The 20616-nt window shown below is 41.7% G+C and overlaps 1 protein-coding gene across 4 annotated transcripts in view; it reads left to right on the top strand.

The window, feature by feature from the left end:
• The window catches only part of FIP1L1 (factor interacting with PAPOLA and CPSF1), a 133081-nt gene that overhangs the window by 85436 nt on the left and 27029 nt on the right, over nucleotides 1-20616 (top strand). For all 4 annotated transcript variants that reach the window (XM_073608446.1, XM_073608447.1, XM_073608445.1 and 1 more), the window contains one exon: nucleotides 18307-18538. In XM_073608446.1, the coding sequence (XP_073464547.1) occupies nucleotides 18307-18538 (232 nt within the window). The remainder of the gene's footprint in view (nucleotides 1-18306; nucleotides 18539-20616) is intronic.

The following is a 20616-nucleotide window of genomic DNA, read 5'->3' as shown; positions in this document are numbered from 1 at the left end:
GTGGTACTTGTCTTAATGGATCATGTTACTCGCCCTTCTCCTTCCCATGTGACAGTGCTGGTACTTGGCAGTTGGCTTCTCAGCCACCAGCGCTGTCATATCGAGGCATGGGGAGAGTCCTTGGCGCTCTGTAAGTTTGACTAGGTTCTACTTGGCACTTACACGGGGCTTCTTTTCTTCGCTTTTGGTGAAACAATAAATGTAAGGTAAGTGTAGGATGCTTCTGGGGCTGGCTTTGAAATTAACTTGTTGCTTTGCCCTGAATGAGCAAAGTACATTTTATCTTTTTAAGGGCCAATTCACGCCACTTGCTTTGCGTTTAGCATACATTGACAGCCAGTAAATAATTTGGCTTTGCTATGGAGGCACTCAGCAGGTGGTGGAGCTCCCCATTGTTGGACAACTTGGACCCTCTAGGCTTTTGAGAGCTGCAGGTCTGGCTGGTTGCACCACTAAAGGGCACTGTGGACATCCAGTGGTACAGGACGTGCTCCGTCCTTTTAGTCATACCGATTCCTTTTCCTGTCTTGTGTACTGCTACTGTGCAGGCATGTCCAGGAAACTGCACAGGGCATGACACTTTTTTGGAATCGACCCTTTTCCAGAGAGGACACCAACCGAAGAGGACCTAATTTGCTGAACTAGGACACACCCGGGGACCCCGCAGCCTCTAGATGTTCGGACAGAGAGAGGCTAGCCCTCCCCCTCTTATTGTTGGTGCTCACAATTGTGAGTATTGCAACCCCTTGTTGGCCTTGCAAGCATGGGGGATCTTGCACTGGGGGGATCAGGACAAGATGGCCTAAGGTCTCTTATTTCATAAAAATCTTCGTAGGATGGGCTGATCATCAGTCTGCCCAATGTGCTGCTAAACTGCATGGTGGGGCGGAGGTGTGTAAACCCTGTTATGTCTTTCATCTGTGTATTTAGCGGTTTCCTTGTAATTCAGCTTTAAAGTAGAACTATGGGCAAAACTTTTTTTTTTTTTTTTTTTTTGCCATCTGTGTCTTATTGCGGAGATTTCCCTTCACTTCCTGTCCCATAGCCAAACAAAGTGAGAGGAAATCCCTGCAAATTAAGGGAATCCCTTGGGGACCCCCAGGTCACCAGAACTAGTGTCCCCATTGGAAGTTTTACCCCCTTACTTTTCTGTGGAAAACCCAAATTTGGGATTTTCTTTTACTTTCAATGATAATGGTAAACAGGACAAATGGAGAGGGTGAATCTCCTTAATGGGGGCACAGACCGCAATAAAAACTGACAGGCATTCTAATCCATCAGCACTCTGTCCAAGGTTAATTTGATTAGGCACATTCAAATTGCAGTGTTTAACAACTAAGTGCTGAATAAATGAGGGTTGTCTTTAACCAGTTACCAACCTGCCCATAGCCGAATGACGGCTGCAGGGCGGTTGGATAACTCTGGGTGGACGTACTATGACGTCCTCCCAGAATTCCCCTCTCGCGCGCCCCCTGGCGCGCGCACCCGAACACATCCGTGACCGCCGGGTCCCCTGGATCACGGATCCCGGTAAATGGCCGCTGATCGCGGCCGTTTACCATGTGATCGAGCCGTCAAATGACGGCGCGATCACATGTAAACAGACCGGCGTCATCTGATGACGCCGGTTCCTCTCCTCCCCTCCTGTGTACCGATCGGTACACAGTGAGCGGGGAGGGGGATGGATGGATGTCTGCAGCGCTGTGGGCTGTATGTGTAGTGCCCACAGCGCTGCACAGAGACATCCATCCATCCATGCTCAGCCATCCCTCACTACTAATGCTGTGCAATACTCTGCAATACCCCCACAATACTCTGCAATGCTGTGCAATACTCTGCAATACCCCCACAATACTCTGCAATGCTGTGCAATACTCTGCAATGCCCCCACAATACTCTGCAATGCTGTGCAATACTCTGCAATGCTGTGCAATACTCTGCAATGCCCCCACAATACTTTGCAATACTCTGCCATGCCCCCACAATACTCTGCCATGCCCCCGCCATACCCCGCCATACCCCGCCATGCTGAGCCATGCTCAGCTGTACTCGCCCTCTGTATGTGGCCAGGCTGTGGAAGTCTCACACATGGGGTATCGCCGTACTCAGGAGGAGCAGGAGAATCTATTTTGGGGTGTCATTTTTGGCATGTACATGTTATGTGGTAGAAATATTGTATAAATGGACAACTTTGTGTTAAAAAAAAAAAAAAAAAGCGTTTTAACCACTTCCCACCCGCCAGCCGTCATACAACGTCCTTGACTTTGTGCGGAGATATCTGAATGATGGTTGCAGCTACAGGCATCATTCAGATATCAGCTTTTTCAGCCGGCGATTCCCTACACCATGAGAATGATCATAGCAGCTGTTCCACTGCTTGATCGTTCTTACGGGAGGCGAGAGGGGACGTCCCCCCTTCCCGCCGCCTTGCGGTGTTTCTACCGACTCACCGCTACGATCGAAGCCAGGATCTTTTTTCTTTTTTTTTTTTTTTAATTTCAGGCTTCCCAGCCTAGAGGTGAGATGTGGGGTCTTATTGACCCCATATCTCACTGTAAAGAGGACCTGTCATGCCATATTCCTATTACAAGGATGTTTATATTCCTTGTAATAGGAATAAAAGTGGTCAAAATTTTTTTTTTTTGGAAAAAAGCATCAAACTAAAATAAATAAAGTAAAATGAACAATAAAAAAAAAAAAAAAAAAATGTTTAAAGCGCCCCTGTCCCTGTGTGCTCGCATGCAGAAGCGAACGCATACGTAAGTCCCGCCCACATATGAAAACGGTGTTCAAACCACACATGTGAGGTATCGCTGCGATCGGTAGAGCGAGAGCAAAAATTTTGGCCCTAGACCTCCTCTGTAACTCAAAACATGTAACCAGTAAAAAATTTTAAAGCGTCGCCTATGGGGATTTTTGAGTAGCAAAGTTTGGCGCCATTCCACAAGCGCGTGCAATTTTGAAGTGTGACATGTTGGGTATCTATTTACTCGGCGTAACTTCATCTTTCACATTATGTAAAAACATTGGGCTAACTTTACTGTTTTGGTTTTTGTAAAGCACAAAACAGTTTTTTTTTCAAAAAAAACGCGTTAAAAAAATTGCTGCGCAAATACCGTGCGAGATAAAAAGTTGCAACGACCGCCATTGTATTCTCTAGGGTCTTTGCTAAAAAAACATATATAATGTTTTGGGGTTCTAAGTAATTTTCTAGCTAATAAATGATGATTTTTACATGTAGGAGAGAAATGTCAGAATTGGCCTGGGTGCTCCAGAACGCCTGAAGGTGCTCCCCTGCATGTTGGGCCTCTGTATGTGGCCACGCTGTGTAAAAGTCTCACACATGTGGTATCGTCGTACTCGGGAGTAATAGCAGAATGTGTTTTGTGGTGTAATTTGTGGTATGCATATGCGGTCTGTGAGAAATACCCTGCTAATATGACAATTTTGTGGAAAAAAAAAAAAGTAAAAAAAAAACCTTGATTTTGCAAAGAATTGTGGGAAAAAATGACAACTTCAAAAAACTCGCCATGCATCTTTCTAAATACCTTGGAATGTCTTCTTTCCAAAAAGGGGTCATTTGGGGGGTATTTGTACTTTTCTGGCATGTTAGGGTCTCAAGAAATGAGATAGGCCGTCAGTACTTCAGGTGTGATCAATTTTCAGATATTCGCACCATAGCTTTTGGACTCTAACTTTCAAAAAGACCAAATAATATCCACCGATTTGGGTTATTTTTACCAAAGATATGTAGCGGTATAAATTTTGGCCAAAATATATGAAGAAAAATTACTAATTTGCAAAATATTATAACAGAAATGAAGAAAAATGTATTTTTTTACAGATTTTTCGGTCTTTTTTCTTTTACGGCGCAAAAAATAAAGAACCCAGCAGTGATTAAATACCACCAAAAGAAAGCTCTATTTGTGTGAAAAAAAAGACAAAAATTTCATAAAGATACAGTGTTGCATGACTGAGTAATTGTCATTCAAAATGTGAGAGCACCAAAAGCTGAAAATTGGTCTGGTTAGGAAGGGGGTTTAAGTGCCCAGTTGTCAAGTGGTTAACCACTTGCCGACCAGCTGCCTCTTCTGCACAAATCACCGTAGCTGTACGGCAGCTTGCGCATGCGCGATAGCGACAGCACGCATGCCTGTGGGTCAGGTGAACTCTGTCCGGCGACCCGCAATCGTTTAGTACAGAGGCAGAATGGGGATCTGCTTTTGTAAATAAGGCGGATCCCCATTCTGACAGGAGACATGACAGAGATCCACTGTTCCCAGTGATCGGGAACAGTGATCTCTGTAATGTTCCAGTAAGCCCATCCCCCTACAGTTAGAACCCACCCAAGGAACACAGATAATCCATTGATCGCCCCCTAGTGTTAACCCCTTCTCTGCCATTGTCATTTTTACATTGATCAGTGCATTTTTATAGCACTGATCAATGTAATAATGTCACTGGTTCCCAAAAAGTATCATTTGGGGTCAGGTTTGTCCACCGCAGTCCCGCTAAAAATCGCAGATCGCCGCCATTTCTAGTAAAAAATTTTTTTAAAAAAAGTCCATAAATCTATCCTCTAGTTTGTAGACGCAATATTTTCAAAATAGTAGCTCTTATTTTTATAGCGCAGAGGTGATCAAATACCACCAAAAGAAAGCTCTATTTGTTGGAAAAAAAGGACATTGGTTTTGTTTTGGGTACAACGTCGAACGACCGTGCAATTGTCAGTTTAAGTGATGCAGTGCCATATCGCAAAAAATGGCCTGGTCAATAAGGGGGCAAATCCTTTTGGGGCTGAAGTGGTTAAAAAGTAGTTTAGTCAAATTGGCTAGTCTGTGATGGTTCAGATCTGTTCCATTTGACTTAAACAGCTCATGTCCCTTTTTACATGTGACCTTTATCTGTTTTTAATTTTTTTTTTTTTTTTGTTCATTATGCATTGATTTTTGAAATGTGTGCAGTATATTTTCCACTGTATATTTTACGTGTTTTATTGTGCAGCTGAATATACATTCTGTCAGATAATAAGGCAATTATACATGATTATTCTTTAAAATGTCATTACAATTTTGCATAAGCCTAATAGTGACCATATGCTAAGGAAATGGTTGTTTCTTCTTCACGGGAAAACTGTATTCTTACTTTAGAAAGTGTAATTTTTATATGATTTGGCATAGAGGAACAGCTGAGTCACTTTGTACCGAAAAGGAGGTGTATGACTGGTCATTTATATAAATGTGTGCAATTAAAAAAATCTAGACATAAGCTGAATATGAAAAATTCCTCTACTTCCAATATTTAGAACAGCTTTTGATAGTACGCACAAAATGTGCAGAGAAACATCCAACTTGTTGAGCAATGTTATTAGATTGCCACCAGCTGCCTCCGCTTTGTTTTTTCCAAGAGCTCTGAAAGCGCTTTATCTGGCCTCTTTCTTGAGTGCTCTGGGTGTCATTGGTTTAAGGGAGAAAATCAGGCTAAGAACACTGATGCTATCTGCATTGTCCTTGCTGAAGGGAAGATAAGTACAAATTAAACTCTGAGCATTAGCAGCTTCCAGCACATGGCTTGTATACGGTGTATTTTCTATCACTTGTTTACAACATAAATTGCACAACTGCTTCCCAACAACATAAAATGTTGGTGCTTTCATAGCTATACTTTGACTTAAATTGCTCTGGGATTACAAAAAAAACTACCTCCTCCAAACCTCTGCACGAAGAAACTCCAGCCAGTTGCCACACAGTGATGTCCAAGTACAATGCAGGACCACTATAAATCTCTTTCACAACAAAAAGCTGAGGTTCTGTGGTGGACTATTCTGAATCCTTATAGCAAAATTAATAAAGTGCTTGCCATGTGCAAATACTGTGAAAAGCTCATATAAAATCACATGTATGTGATTTTTACAGTATTTGCACATAGCAAACACTTTATTAATTTTGATATAAGGAAGCAGCACAGTTTTTTTTTTGTTGTGAAAGATCTTTACAAAGGTGTGTGTATATTTAAAGGGGTTGTAAAGTCAGAAGTTTTTTTATCTTAATGCATTCTATGCATTAAAGTGGAGTTCCACCCAAAAGTGGAACTTCAGCTTTAAGCACTCCTCACCGCCCTTACATGCCACATTTGGCATGTCATTTTTTTGGGTGGGTGTGGGTACCTGGTTTTGACAGGTACTTCCTGTCCCACTTCCTCCTTCCATTGCTTTGTCGCCTAGGCGGCGACTCCTCTCCCCCTAGGCGGCCCCTCCCTCTCCGCAATCTTCTGGGACACGTCACAGATCCCAGAAGATTGCCGGCCGCTAGGAGAGTGCAGCGCGTCTTGCACATGTGCAGTGCGCGCCTGGCTGTGAAGCCGCAAGCTATCACAGCTGGGTGCCCACAGTAGTAATGACAGCGCCGCAGAGAGGAGGGGGGAGAGGAGCGAGGCTTAGGGCAGCCGCATCGCTGTTTATTAAAAGCCAGCAGCTACACTTTGTAGCTGCTGACTTTTAATGAGCTTACAAAACAGTGTGACTCCGCTATAGGATAAAAAGCCTTGTGTGTGTGCAGCAGCCCCCCTCAGCCGCTCTAATACTTGCCATCTCTGTCCAGCGATGTCCCTTGGCCGTCTGGGACTCTTCATTCTGATTGGCTGAAACACAGCAACGGCGCGATTGGCACCCGCTGCTGGCGATCAAAGTCAGCCGGTCAGGAGAGAGAAGGGGTGGGGCCAAACCGCAGCTCTGTCTCTGAATGGACACACAAAGCTGCAGCTCGGCTCAGGTGCCCCATAGCAATCTGCTTGCTGTTGGGGCACTCAACAGGAGGGAGGGGCCAGGAGCACAGAAGAGGGACCCAAGAAGAGCTGGATATGCAAAACCACTGTACAGAGCAGGTAAGTTTAACATGTTTGTTTTTATAGCAAAAAAAAAAATTAAACTGTACGATCACTTTGACTACCCTTTTCAAATTGCAGTAGCTGTAATCTTTTGCACACAGTATTTTTTTGGATTTATTTTTAGAACTTTGGTGGTGCGGAAGGGACCAAGAGCCCTGCATTGTATTTGAGAACACCAAAGGACTGCCCACAACTCATAGCATGGGGGAGTGCCAGAGTCTGCATGAGCAAGAAAAATAGGCATTACGTCCGTGCTCCTTATTCTCTATAGTTAAGGAGCAATAAACCATTGCAGCCCAGGGGAAGCCCCACTGCAAGACTGTTTTGTTTATATCAGGGCTCGACAAACCCCAGGCCATTGCGACCAGAAGTTTGGACCTGGCGCCTGGGCTGCTGCCCTAATGCTCCCCACAACCTGTGTTGCCCCCCCCCCGCCTGCTATGTATCCCTGGGCTCCGCTTGCCCGGGATCGGCATATCGCGTGCCGCCGGGTAGAGGGGAGGGAGGAGAGCAGACACACGTCCACTCTCCTCCCCTTTTAGTTGTTGACCCATCATTATCAGGTCCCAGTTGACAATTTTAGTGGCCGAAAAAAAAGAATGTAATGCAGTGCGATGTGCATTCCTTTTAGTGGAGCACAGGGGAGACATGCAGGGTTCTGCATGTCTCATTAAGGAGAGCCTGTCACCTAAACATCACATAATGTGATGGGGGGGGGGGGGGGAGTTAATAAAAATAAATAAATTTGTAATTGTAAAAAATTAAGGTTACACCCAAGCACATAAATCCCCCACCTCCACATAAACACACACGGCTGGGCACCTAGACCTGAAAATGTTGATTGCTATACACTTATTGCATATCTCCGCACACACCTGAATGAGAGCAATAATTCTAGCACCAGACCTCCTTCATAACGCTAAGCTGATTACTTGTATGGAGGCTTTTAATGCATCACCTATGGAAAATGTTACTGACATGTTTTAAGGTTTGATATATTGGGAATCTGTTTACTCATTGCAACCTCGGCTTTTATATTTTACCAACACATTGGGTAATTTATTGCTTTTTTGTGCCCCTACAGTTAACGTTTTAATGTGTTTTTCAGTTAAAAGGTTTAGGTTTCCTAGACCTATTTGTGGTAATACTGTGTGACATAAAAAAAATTTGGAAGTACCGCTATTTTGTTCTCTAGGGTGTCTGCTTTCAGAAAATATATAATTTTGGGGGGTTTTATGTAATCTTCATGCCTAAAATGATTTTTTAAATGTGTGCAAAAATCGCAAAAATTGCTCTGGCAACGAAAAGGTTAAAGGAGACGTTCACCTTCAAAAACATGTTGCATGTTCTACCGTAAGATTTGTTAAAAAAAAAAAAAAGCTGTCTCCTAACTTTTTGAGCTGGCTCCTAGATTCAAAGCAATTTTGTCAAGCCCAGATAGATATTATTATTATTATTATTATTTTGTGTTCCGTGACTTGGGCTTTAACTTCAGTTTTATTGAAAAACAAGAATCCCCTCCAGGCAAGCTTGTACACATTTACGTATCCTTAGTTGCTTCTGTTTTGTAGAGGTGCCCTTTCTATACCTCTTAAAGCATGAAGTGGGAGGGTAGAACTTTAGTACATGATCATATGAAAAATATGAAACCCCCAGTACAGTAAACCTGAGGATTGTTAGGACATTGGCAGGTATTCCTGCAACTTCAAGCTCAGTGAAGACTTCTAAAAGTCCAATTGCAAGATTTGGGGGAGGGCACCAGGATCTGAATCATGCACCCTTCATACACAACATAGGCAGTAGGGTGACACTACTATCCAAACTATGCAGCTTTGTAGCTTCCTGTGTCAAATTGCCTGTCTCCAGCCTCCACACTAGTGAGTGCTTCTCGTTACACAATCTTCTGTAAGCCAAAGTGCCTTCCCCTTCTTCCCAGAGCTTGAAACGCCTTAACTTATCAGCATTTTGCTGCACAGTGGAGCCCAACTGGTTTAGACTACAAACACTCCCCCACCCCCAGCCTGAGTTCTGTTATGTAGTGTTTTTTAAGAATTTCTTTAAAGTGATACTAAACGCACACTGTTTACTTTGTCCCTTCTTTTTCTGTATGAGGAGGACAGTAATTATTTTAATTAAAAAAAAAAAAATCTAAGTACCTTTTTCTTAATATATAGCTGTCACATGACCCATCTCTTTCTCAGCCTGTTTGCAGAGAAACATAAGCAGGAGGAGCTTCTAGTCCTCTGCTGCTGATGGCATGTTGAATAAAAAAAGCCTTTGGAATACAGAGTAAAATAATAAATATCAATAAACTGTTTTTTAAATTGTCATACGAATATTTATTTGAAATCAAATCTTTATTTTTTGGCAATAACATGGTGTGGTGTGTCCTGCCCCTCCAGCCAAGAGGGAGGTGAAGCCTCCATTAATCTACATGTAATATCTCACCCCCATTGTGTTTAGTGGGTTAGTGGGCATGGAGGAGGAGGGTGGGAGTGGACTGTCTACTACCACTGTGTATATTCCCACATGTGTGACTCCTACATGGGTTGTTCAGATGTGTTGAGAAGGAAATGGTCAGCATAGAAACTCACTGAAAACTGAACAGAGTTGCCACCACAGCTAAAAAAAAAATCCAAAGCTCAGTTGGGTACTTGGACAGAAGGGGGAGATGGAGAACAGCAGGATCAACTTTTTTTTTTTTTTTTTTTTTTTTTTATGCAGGATACAGAAAACAAATCTCATATTGACGGAGTATGAACAGCATGTAATAGACAATTTATTGATAGTTTATAATGATGTGAATTTATTGACACTTTATTGGTTATTGTGCTTTAGATATTTAATACTTTTTTTTTTTTGTCTTAGTGGCTGGCAGGTTTTTGTTTGCCTGTAATCGGTTTTAAAATCTGTGTTGAAATTACATTCTAAAACTTTTGCTGTAGGTTCCCAGTGGCAGACCACAGAGGTAAAGTAATCCCAATATAGTACAGCAAATTATTGTGCCTTACAAGTAAAATAATTACCTGGGTTTCTGAAGTAAAAACTGCAAACTTGAAACCATTAGGATGAAAACCGACTCCTAGATGGAAACAAATCTATTAGATTGCATATTAAATATAAATCCCCACAAGACACTGCACATCTTGTTGACATCATGGCAAGTCAAGGAAATTATTGGGCCTGCAAATCCAGCTGCATTGTGCTATTTCTGGCTCTTTTCCCTGTGTGGGGAATTTGTCTATTGGCAGATGTACACTATAGGATATTAAACTCCGCTTTAACCCTTTTTAAGTCCGGTTGATTAGATATATTTTAACATCAATACTTGGGAATCTTTTGAGATGCACATCTCTCATAATGTCATACAGTAGATAGGTTGTATGCAAAACCCCTAATCAAGACACACTATCAACTCTAATTTAAAAAAAAGAATAAGTGTGTGTGTGTGTATATATATATCTATAGCTCTATATATATATATATATATATATATATATATATATATATATATATATATATATATATATATATATATATATATATATATATATAATTTATTTAACCACTAGTTGCCCAGACCAATTCTGAAATTTTCTCGTACATGTAAAGGTTAGCATTTTGTTTAAAAATATATATGTTTGGGGGTGCGAAGTAATTTTATAGCAGAGGCCCTGGAGAATAAAATGGGGTGTGTGTTTTTATTTTCTTTTTAATCGCACAATATTTGCGCAGCGGTTTATCAAATGCAATTACGCACACCTGTGGAATGGCGATAAATTATGGTACATTAAATTATTCGAAAGGGACACTTAAATAGACTTTACAGGCTACCACTTTAGATTTACACAGTGGGTCTGGTGTTGGAATTAATGCTCTTGCTCTGATGTTCGCGGACGTACTTTACATGTGTAGTGCAAATACTGTTTACATGTGCATGCGAGACCTACATATGTGTTCGCATTTGCGTGTAAGCAAGGGGCACTTTACATTAAATAAAAATATATATATTATTTAATTACATTTTTGTTTACACTGTCCCTTCTTTTTAATCACCTTTTTTGCTATCACAAAGGATTAACAACATTTCTTGTGATATGGGCAATTACAGGTCCCCTGTTAGACCCCAGATCTCTTCTTTGCCCACCCAAAGCATCCGATCAAACTAAGATCTGGTTGATCAGCTGCTTTACTAGCTGATAATGGATGGAAAGCAAAAGACCAAAATTGGAAGTGACAAAATCCTCATCGCTTTCGGTTTCATACATCATAGGGACCATCGGGGGAACAGAAGTTCCTCCTTCGTCTCTATAGTCAGCAGCCACTCTGGGTTCCCCAGTGAAGCAAGAGAGCCTGGGATTCAGTCACTTGTAAAAATGATCGAGTGGCTGTTTTGCCGCTCCAATCACTTTTACTTTAAAAAGTTAATTGCCAGATCTAAAGAATGACGTCTGAATGATGGCTAATAGCTGCAGCCATATATCAGATATCGGCATCAATTCCCATGGATCTACATATGTGTACGTTGGTCAGGAAGTGGTTAAATTTGGGGGAGAACTGTTGGAATTGGCCTTAAAGTGTGAGGGTGGCTGTCAACAAAAAGAGCAGCTCCAACTGTGGCTTGCTATACATCGATTCTTACAAGCTACTTTTTATTGATTTTTTTTTTAATGATTTCTTTTCACTTTGCGTGACCTATTAAAGGTTGGTATTCCAAATGTGTGGCTTCTTTAATAGGAATCTCCTCCTGTATTCAGGCAGCTGCCGCATGAATATAGTGGCAGTGCTGAACATCTGATAGGATGCAGTCACTGTTCGGCTGATAATTGTCAACCTGGAACAGTTGAAATCGGGAATAAAAGTTCAAACTGTCTATGGTCAGTTTAAAGTGGTTGTAAACCTCGGACATATGAACAAAGCATATCGCTCTAGTGTGTACTTGCCTCAATTAAAAGCACAAAGTGCTACTTTTGTCTGCTTCATTTCTCAGCTATCAGCATGAATCATTTTTGACAATTTTTCCTGACACCAAGAGAACAAAGGTGACAGGAGGGACCTGCAGCAGATTGACAGCCTCAGCTCTATTCCTGTGTGAAAGGGAGGGGAGATGTGAGTCCCTTCCCTCCAATCAGCTCTCAGAGCTTTCTCCACTGAGCTCTGTAGTGTGTAATTTCATCCCTCCACACCTTTTTCTGAGCTCTGACAAGCTTTATAATTCAGCCCTTTCAACTGATGTAGAGAAGAGAAGGCTGAAGATAGACAGGTACAACTTATGTAGGAGGATTTGTTTCATCTCTGGGTATCACTTTAGGCCAGTCACTTCACTGAGTATACAGTGCCTTGAAAAAGTGTTCATACCCGTTAAAATTTTCCACATTTTGTCATGTTGCAGCCAAAAACCTACATTTATTTTATAGGGGTTTTATGTTCTAGACCAGTGATGGTGAACCTTGGCACCCCAGATGTTTTGGAACTACATTTCCCATGATGCTCAGCTACGCCACAGAGTGCATGAGCATCCTGGAAAATGTAGTTCCAAAACATCTGGGGTCCCAAGGTTTGCCATCACTGTTCTAGACCACCACAAAGTGGCACATAATTGTGAAGTGAAAGGAAAATGATGATAAATGTTTTTTTTTTTTTTTTTTGCAAATATCTGAAATGTGTGGCGTGCATTTGTGTTCAGCCCCCTTTACTCTGATACCCCTAACTAAAATCTAGTGGGACCAATTGCCTTCAGAAGTCACCTAATTAGTAAATAGTCTACCTGTGTGTGTAATTTAATCTCAGTATAAATACAGCTGTTCTGTGAAGCCCTCAGGTTTGTTGGAGAACCTTAATGAGTAAACAGCATCATGAAGGCCAAGGAACACACCAGACAGGTCAGGGATAAAGTTGTGGAGAACTTTAAAGCAGGGTTGGGTTATAAAAAAAAAAAAAAACATCCCAAGTTTTAAATATTTCACAGAGCACTGTTCAATCCATCAACTGTAAATGAAAAGAGTATGGTACAACTGCAAACCTACAAAGCATGGCCATCCACCTAAACTGACGACTCCGAGTAAGAAGAGCATTAATCAGAGAAGTAGCCAAGAGGCCCATGGTAACTGGAGGAGCTGCAGAGATCCACAGCCCAGGTGGGATAATATGTCCACAGGACAGCTATTAGTCATGTACTCCACAAATCTTTATGGAAGATTGGCAAAAGGAAAGCCATAAGAAGTCCGTTTGCGTGAAGCCATGTGGGGAACAGCTCAAACATGTGGAAGAAGGGGCTCTGGTCAGATGAGACCAAAATTGAACTTTTTGACCTAAAAGCAAGAAGTTGTGTGGTGGAAAATGAACACTTTACATCACTATGAACACACCATCCCCACTGTGAAACATGGTGGTTGCAGCATCATGTTGTGGGGTTACTTTACTTCAGCAGGGACAGGGAAGCTAGTGAAAGTTGATGGAGCCAAATACAGGGCAATCTTAGAAGAAAACCTGTTAGTCTGCAGAAGAATTGAGACTGGGATGTAGTTCACCTTCCAGCAGGACAATGACACTAAACATACAGCCAGAGCTACAATGGAATGGTTTAAATCAAAGCATATTCATGTGTTCGAATGGCCTAAAGTCCAGACCTAAATCCAATTGAGAATCTGTGGCAAGACTTAAATTGCTGTTCACGGACGCTCTCCATCAAATCTAAAAGAGCTTGAGCTATTTTGCAAAGAATGGGCGATGTCACTCTCTAGATGTGCAAAGCTGGTAGAGACATCCCCAAAAGGACTTGCAGCTGTAATTGCAGTGTGAGGTGGTTCTACAAAGTATTGACTCAGGGGGGCTAAATACAAATGCACACCACACTTTTCAGATATTTATTTGTAAAAAAAAAATTGAAAACCATTTATCATTTTCCTTCCAATTCACAATTATATGCCTCTTTGTGTTGGTCTATCACATAAAATCCCAATAAAATACATTTACGTTTTTGGTTGTAACATGACAAAATGTGAAAAATTTCAAGGGGTATACTTTTTATTAAGGCCCTGTATGTAAGGGTTTATAGCCACTTTAAGTCTCTAAGCCGGTTTTAATAGAAAGAAACCCTTAAAATTTTCATGTCTTGGGGAAGCCCTGCTAAGTTAATACATCTCTAGTTCAAGGAACATCTGCATGGTCAATTGGTTGTTAATAATATTATAATAGATTGTAGGATATTTAGCATATTTAGCATATTTGACACCCAGGACACCTAAGAAAAAATGTTTCAGTAACCGTCATGAAATGGGAAAAAATAATAGCCAGAAAAGTAACACCCAACAGTGAAATTTGTAGTGCCCCTTATATTAATAGTCAATGGAAAAGTGCCCACTTATATTGGTAGTCTGTTCAGTGGTCCCATAACATTGGTGGCCAATGAGAGGAGGGCACGCTTACATTGTTGATCAGTGGGAAAATGGCCCTCCTTACAGGCAGCTAAAAAAAAATAGACATCCGTGATTACTGGGAGTTAGAAACTCTTGCTCAAGGAACGCCTAGCGACCTCTTGAGGAATTACATGGTACCACAGAACATTGGTCTAAGCTTTAGTTTATAGCTGCATTGGGTTGCCAATCTGTGTGATTTTTTTTTTTTCCCCCTTCTGCACTGGAATATAATGGTCACTTTTATTGGCATTTATCCAACATAGATAGATATATATATATATATATATATATATATATATATATATATATATATATATATATATATATATATATATATATATATATATATATATATATATATAGCAATTTTATCTTTTAGAGCTAGATGAATGTAACAATCCAGTGATAGATCAACACGACAGTGGAGCTAACTGGATAGTTTGGCCATTGTGCGATGCGATTAAAGTATAAGACATAGTTGCATCCTTTCATGACACAAATCCTTCTGTATTCTAAAATATCTTGGTTTAGTTGTTTTACATTTAATGGCACTTCTGGACTTTTTCCCAGTCTCCACTTGGCATTGGGCCTCTAACTGATTAATATTAGCACAATGAATCAAGGCAGAAATGAAGTACACCGGCTTATGTTATACAAAGTGTGCGTGTATCGTGCTCAATAGGTGCTATGTAAATACTGTAATGCAGGGGTAGGCAACCATAGGGAGATGCAGAGCTACTTGAACAACAATAATGAAGTCAAAGGCACTGTGCCCTGTTAAGGCTGGTTCAAACCAGAACGTAGTGCCAGAAAGGCAAGTTCCATGTGTGTTTCCTGCACCATGTTCAAAACGCACTGCCTTTGTGATCAACTGCGGGTGATAATATAGTGTTAACCCGAAACGTAGATCGCAAATGCAGTGTGTTTGTGAACACACAAAATAAGTATTACAAGAGATTGCAGGGTTTGGGAGTGCGTTACCCTCAGAATGCATGGTTCAGGAATGCGTTACGCTCCGAATGCAGGGATCGGGAGTGCGCTGTGCTCTGAATGCAGGGATCGGGAGTGCCTGCACTCAGAATGCAGGCGGGGGGGGGGGCAGTAGAAGACACTGCTATGGGGGGGTGGCCCTCTGCCCCCTTTACATCACCTTCCACCACATGTACAGTAGTGTCCTCTTCTCCCTCCCCCTTTCCCCTATCCAAGTGACCTCTGGACCACCTCCCCCCATAGCAGTGTTCCATAACATCATTCCATTGCATCCTACCTGTGCACACAACAGAGAGCAGGAGGAAGCACAGTTCTGGACAGGGGACGGGAGCTGGCCGAGTGACTTTTCTTATTAACAAGCTGGTGATTGGTTCTCTCTCTCCCTCCAGCCTCCTCTGCCGCGCCTTCGGTCCTAATCAACCAATGTGGTACCTACAAGTAGAAGGCAGGGGTCGGTGGTGCAGACCTGTTCGCAGACCACCGGTCTACGATCGAAGGGTGGCCGACCCCCGCTGTAATGTCTTTCTATAGTATACAGTTGAGTGGAATTTTTTTTTTAAAAAGTACTTGTCCAAGGAACTAAATCGGGATCCCAATCTACTTGTCCCTCATGACAATCCTACTTGTTCTACTGAAGAAATTTTTTTTTTTAACCAAAACTGTGTTTAAGGTGAAAGGTTAATGTTAAGGCAGAGATGCTTTTAGGAATGTCTGGGACTTTAAAAAATGAAAGGTGCTTTATGGCGACTTAAACTTTTGATGATTTTAACAATGCGCTGTCTTCTACTGACCTCCCTGCCTATCTACAGCACCATACCCGGGGATTAGCAGGGAGGGGAGAGACCTTGTTAGAAAGGGCATAAAACAGAGAGGTGATAAGGGCGCTCTGGTGGAGGTGGGTAGCTGGTCAGAGGGATGATAGTGATGAGATGGCACTTCTGGCAGCACTTTGGTTAGAGGAGAAGCAACTCTGAAGATATAAAAAAGGAAAAGAAAGGCGCTTACCACCCCCTTCTCTACACTGACACCATCAGCCTTGTGTGTCCCGCAGTGAATACAGGCTTCCCTGCTGCCTCCTCTTTCCAACACGCATGAGAACGCTTTACAGCTGCTGGACGGCTCTACACTGCTCTCTACCACCGTGCTGAGGATGGACACATGCCACAGATGAGGACTCCTGATTTTATCATGTCTTTTAACACTCAACAATCTTGTAAGTGATTTAACCCCTTGTGCACTCTATTAAATTTTACATACTGCACTTAGAGGCGCCTTTCTTTTCCTTTCCTTGTTAGAAAGGGGATTGTCGGGCTCTCATGCTCAGCAGAAGCGCATCTGCCAAGCGAGTAAATGAGGCGCTTGCCCCATTAAGGAAAAAGAAACCTTATTCTTTCAGGTTTCCCTCGCTACCCATGGAAGCACTTAGGTGCTCCGTACAAGCGCATGCTGAGCAGCCAAACCAAGCTCTGGTGTCTGCTCTGTTAAGGGGCAAAAAAATAAGACCGTAAACCCTGTTGCTTGCCCACAGCAGGGCTAAATGTTAAAAAAAAACAAAAAAAAAAAAAACACCTGCCTGGCACCCGGAACTGCATGCCCCAGACGTTGTGCGATATGACTTGCGCATCCCTGGTATATCGCTAGATAGGACTTATACTGAACATTGTAGATCAGGGGGGTCCAACCTTTTGAACTTAAAGTGGATGTAAACCCTCACATATACCCAGTGAAGTGCACAGTCTCAGATGATATACATGTAAAACTTATATAGGGAGATTTATTTCATTCCTGTGTATCTGCTGTCTTCAGCTTTATATAGTCTTTAGAAAGTGCACATCATGTTACAGATTTTCTCTTCCTGTTCAGCACTGCGAGTGGATTATTGGCACATAGCCAAGACAGCTGATTTGGAGGAAAGGCACACAACCCCCTCCTCCATAGGCAATGAAAGGAAGTAATTTGCAGAGCTCTGCTCTGAATGGAGCAGTTAGAGAGTTAAGTGCAAGGTGAATATTTATAGCAACCAATTAAAATCTCCTGTACTGGTCTGGTGTCAGTAACAAGTAGCATTTTCTGAGTTTGCCAAAGGCTATTTATTTTAGGGATCGACCGATAACATTTTTTCGGTGCCGATACGATACCGATACTTTGGCCACCTCGCAGACCGATATTGTCTGCCGATATTCTGTACATTTAAAAAAAAAAAATATATATATATATATATATATATATATATATATATAATTTTTACACACTTTATTTTTTTTTATCACTGTTAATGCTGTCTCAAGGAATGTAAACATCCCTTGTGACTGTAATAGGTGGTGACAGGTACTCTTCTGCACTTAAAAGTATTCAAAACGTCAAGATCGGCGTTTAATACTTTATATTTTTAAAATTGGCCCCTTTAAGATGCCAGTAATCCAGGAAGTGATGTCATGACATCACTTCCAGGTTACTAGAGCCGAGACCCGAACAAAGCATCGGCTATGTTTGGGTCTTCGGCCAGCTGGCGGACGTGTCGGCTGGTTGCTCGGGCCTCCCGGTGGGATGGGAGAGCTTGTAGTAACAGCCAAGCAGCTGCTGAGCCGCATCGGTTGATATTACAATATAGCCGACTGTCCGCTCTAAAGAACGGGACTGGGGTGATGCATGCAGCTGCATGAATCTCGCCGGTAAAACCCCTTCAAGTAATAGTACATTTGTGCCCAATACCGATACTTTTAAAAAAGTGAATATTGGCCGCCGATAATCGGTCGATTCCTACTTTATTTGTCAGCAAATATTTTAAAAAAGGGGGTAACGTTATAATCTAATTATTCACTATCTGTGTTTAATTCTCTTTTGTATGGCATTAAAATACTATGGTGGTGCCTTTTTTAATGTTCTATGTCTATTCCTAAAAATGTGAAATGTTAGCAATTCCTTGTGGGCTAAAATTCTTATTGTTATTTTCTTTATCTTTGATATTGCATCATATAATCCAGTTGCATGTAATTTTTTTATATTCATGTAGTGTCCTTCCCACACATGCCTGGTTCTGGAGGACCATGGTCCAGTATGGTAGAAACATCCAAACCTTGGGACTATTATCCTCGACGAGATAAAGAAAGAGACCGTGAGAGGGATCGAGACCGTGAAAGAGAACGTGATAGGGAGCGAGAACGAGAGCGTCCACGGGAAAGGGAGCGAGAACGAGAGAGAGAGCGAGATCGTGATCATAGTCCCAGTGTGGGAGCCTACAACAGGTAAAGTTCATTTGTGCAGTATTACTTGGGTGGTTTTATGCAAACAGTGTGCGTTACGCTTTCTGTCAGTAATAAGTCCATTCGACTACCAGTGTAACAAACGCTAGTAAGGACTATTGTGTTCTTTTGCTTTTATAGCATAATGCCTGTTGAACTTCATAAGAGCTTCCATCTGATCTTTAAACAATTAGGGTCCTATTCATAACAGGAAAATATTTGCTTTTAGTTATGCCATTCACTTTTAAAAGCTGTTTTTGTTTTTTCCCCCTGTAAAATAAAGTCAAAATGAAAAATTTTAATGTCAAAGTTAACTTTGTGATAAAAAGGAATTATTGGTGAAAAAATACACTGTCTCAGGATGTATGCTCCTAAGGGTCATCTTCTAGAAACCATTATGGTTACTCTGCTTGGGCAGCCAACCTTCTCATCCCCACCCCCATGTCATTGCTGAGAAAAGAACATATGTTTTATTTTATCTTGCTGTTGATTGCTAGTCGATATTCTCCTTTTAACTGTGTGTGGCTTAGTTGATCCTGTTTGAAACTGAACCAAAAGGTAATATTGCAAATGGCTGTCTGCTTTAAAAAAAATATTTTTTTTTAGCTCTTGTCAATTTTAGCCTGGAATTGTTCTTCGGAATTCATTAAAGTGTACCTGTACTCATCCACATGTAAATTGGCAGTAAAATTGTAACCAGTGACGGCCCATCCATAGGGCCCTTTTAAAAATAAAAAAAATTTCTTTAAGTGCACTGGGTTCGGGCGCCAGACACAGTGCACTATGGGAAGCGTGACGTCTATGCAGTCACGTGATTGCAGACGAGACGCTTCATTTGCAATGCATTGCACTTGAATACGTCCTCCTGTAGTATTAATATGGTAGCCTTGTTTTTGATTGGAAAGTAATATGTACAGGAAGGGGGGTAACCTGTTCCGGGGGGGGGGGGGGCGCGGCGCATGTACAGGAGACCCATGAAGTCAGCAAAGGGATAGTGGAAACCCCTCATAATGGGCATAGCGGGTGTACAGACTCGGCACAGAGATGGTGGGAACTCCTCATAATGGGCACAGCAGGTGTACAGTCTTGAGAACCACCCATCACTGATTATAACGTAGGCCTCCCAAAATTCCTGCACATATTTTTTTCAGGTCTGTGTGTCTTTTGGAGCTCCTAAAGCTGGAATTGCCTTAATAAGCAAACATTAGCTTCTAATCAAAATCCAATACCTTGTCCAACCTCGTGTGCCCTATTGGGACCATGCTAATGAAAGTTGGTGTTGTATTAGAGCACTCTAGGGCATTTTAGTGCACCTAAAGTAGAACTATAGGCAAATCTTTTTGTTTTATTTTGGATAGTGCAAGGAAGGGTTATAACCCCTGCCAATTTTTTTTTTTTTTTTTGCCATCTGTCACATTGTGGAGATTTTCCTTCACTTCCTGTCCCATAGCCAAAACAGGAAGAGGAAATCCCTGCAAATTAAGGAAATTTGTTGGACCCCCAGGTCATAAGAACTAGTGCCCCCTTTGGAAGATTTCCCCTCTATTACTTTTCCGGAGACAACCCAAAATTTGGAATGATAATGGTAAACAGCATAAATAGTGAGGGTGAATCTCCCTAACCGGAGCACGGACTGCAATAAAAACTGACAAGTGTTTTAATCCCTCTCTTTTCTATCCAAAGCTAAAATAAAAGGCATAAAATCCAGACATTCAAACATTTGTTTAAATATTTATAGACACAAAAGAAAAGTCTATTTAGGCTGGCCATACACCGTTCAAATCTTGGCCGGTTTAGCAGGTACTGACCGCGATTCAAGCCGTTAATGGGCAGACTGAATGTACCAAGTTGATCGATCAATCAACTTTGGTACATCCAGCCTGCCGGATTCTCTTGCGATTATCGCTAGAGGCTGCTATAGCAGGTCTTTATGCCGGGAGAAGACAATTGATGATTCCCCTGTCAGCATTGTCAGCATTGTCTGCATTCATGGGGGAATCGTGCAAATTTCTTTCCTGCAACCCATGGTTGCAGGAAGGAGGAACCCAGCAGCCTCACCCACTACAGGCTTTCTGCAAAAA

The sequence above is a fragment of the Aquarana catesbeiana genome, linkage group LG01 (assembly GCF_042186555.1).
Source record: "Aquarana catesbeiana isolate 2022-GZ linkage group LG01, ASM4218655v1, whole genome shotgun sequence".
NCBI lineage: Eukaryota > Metazoa > Chordata > Amphibia > Anura > Ranidae > Aquarana > Aquarana catesbeiana.
Note: the sequence above shows the minus strand (reverse complement) of the source record. Positions and strands in the feature narration are given on the sequence as shown.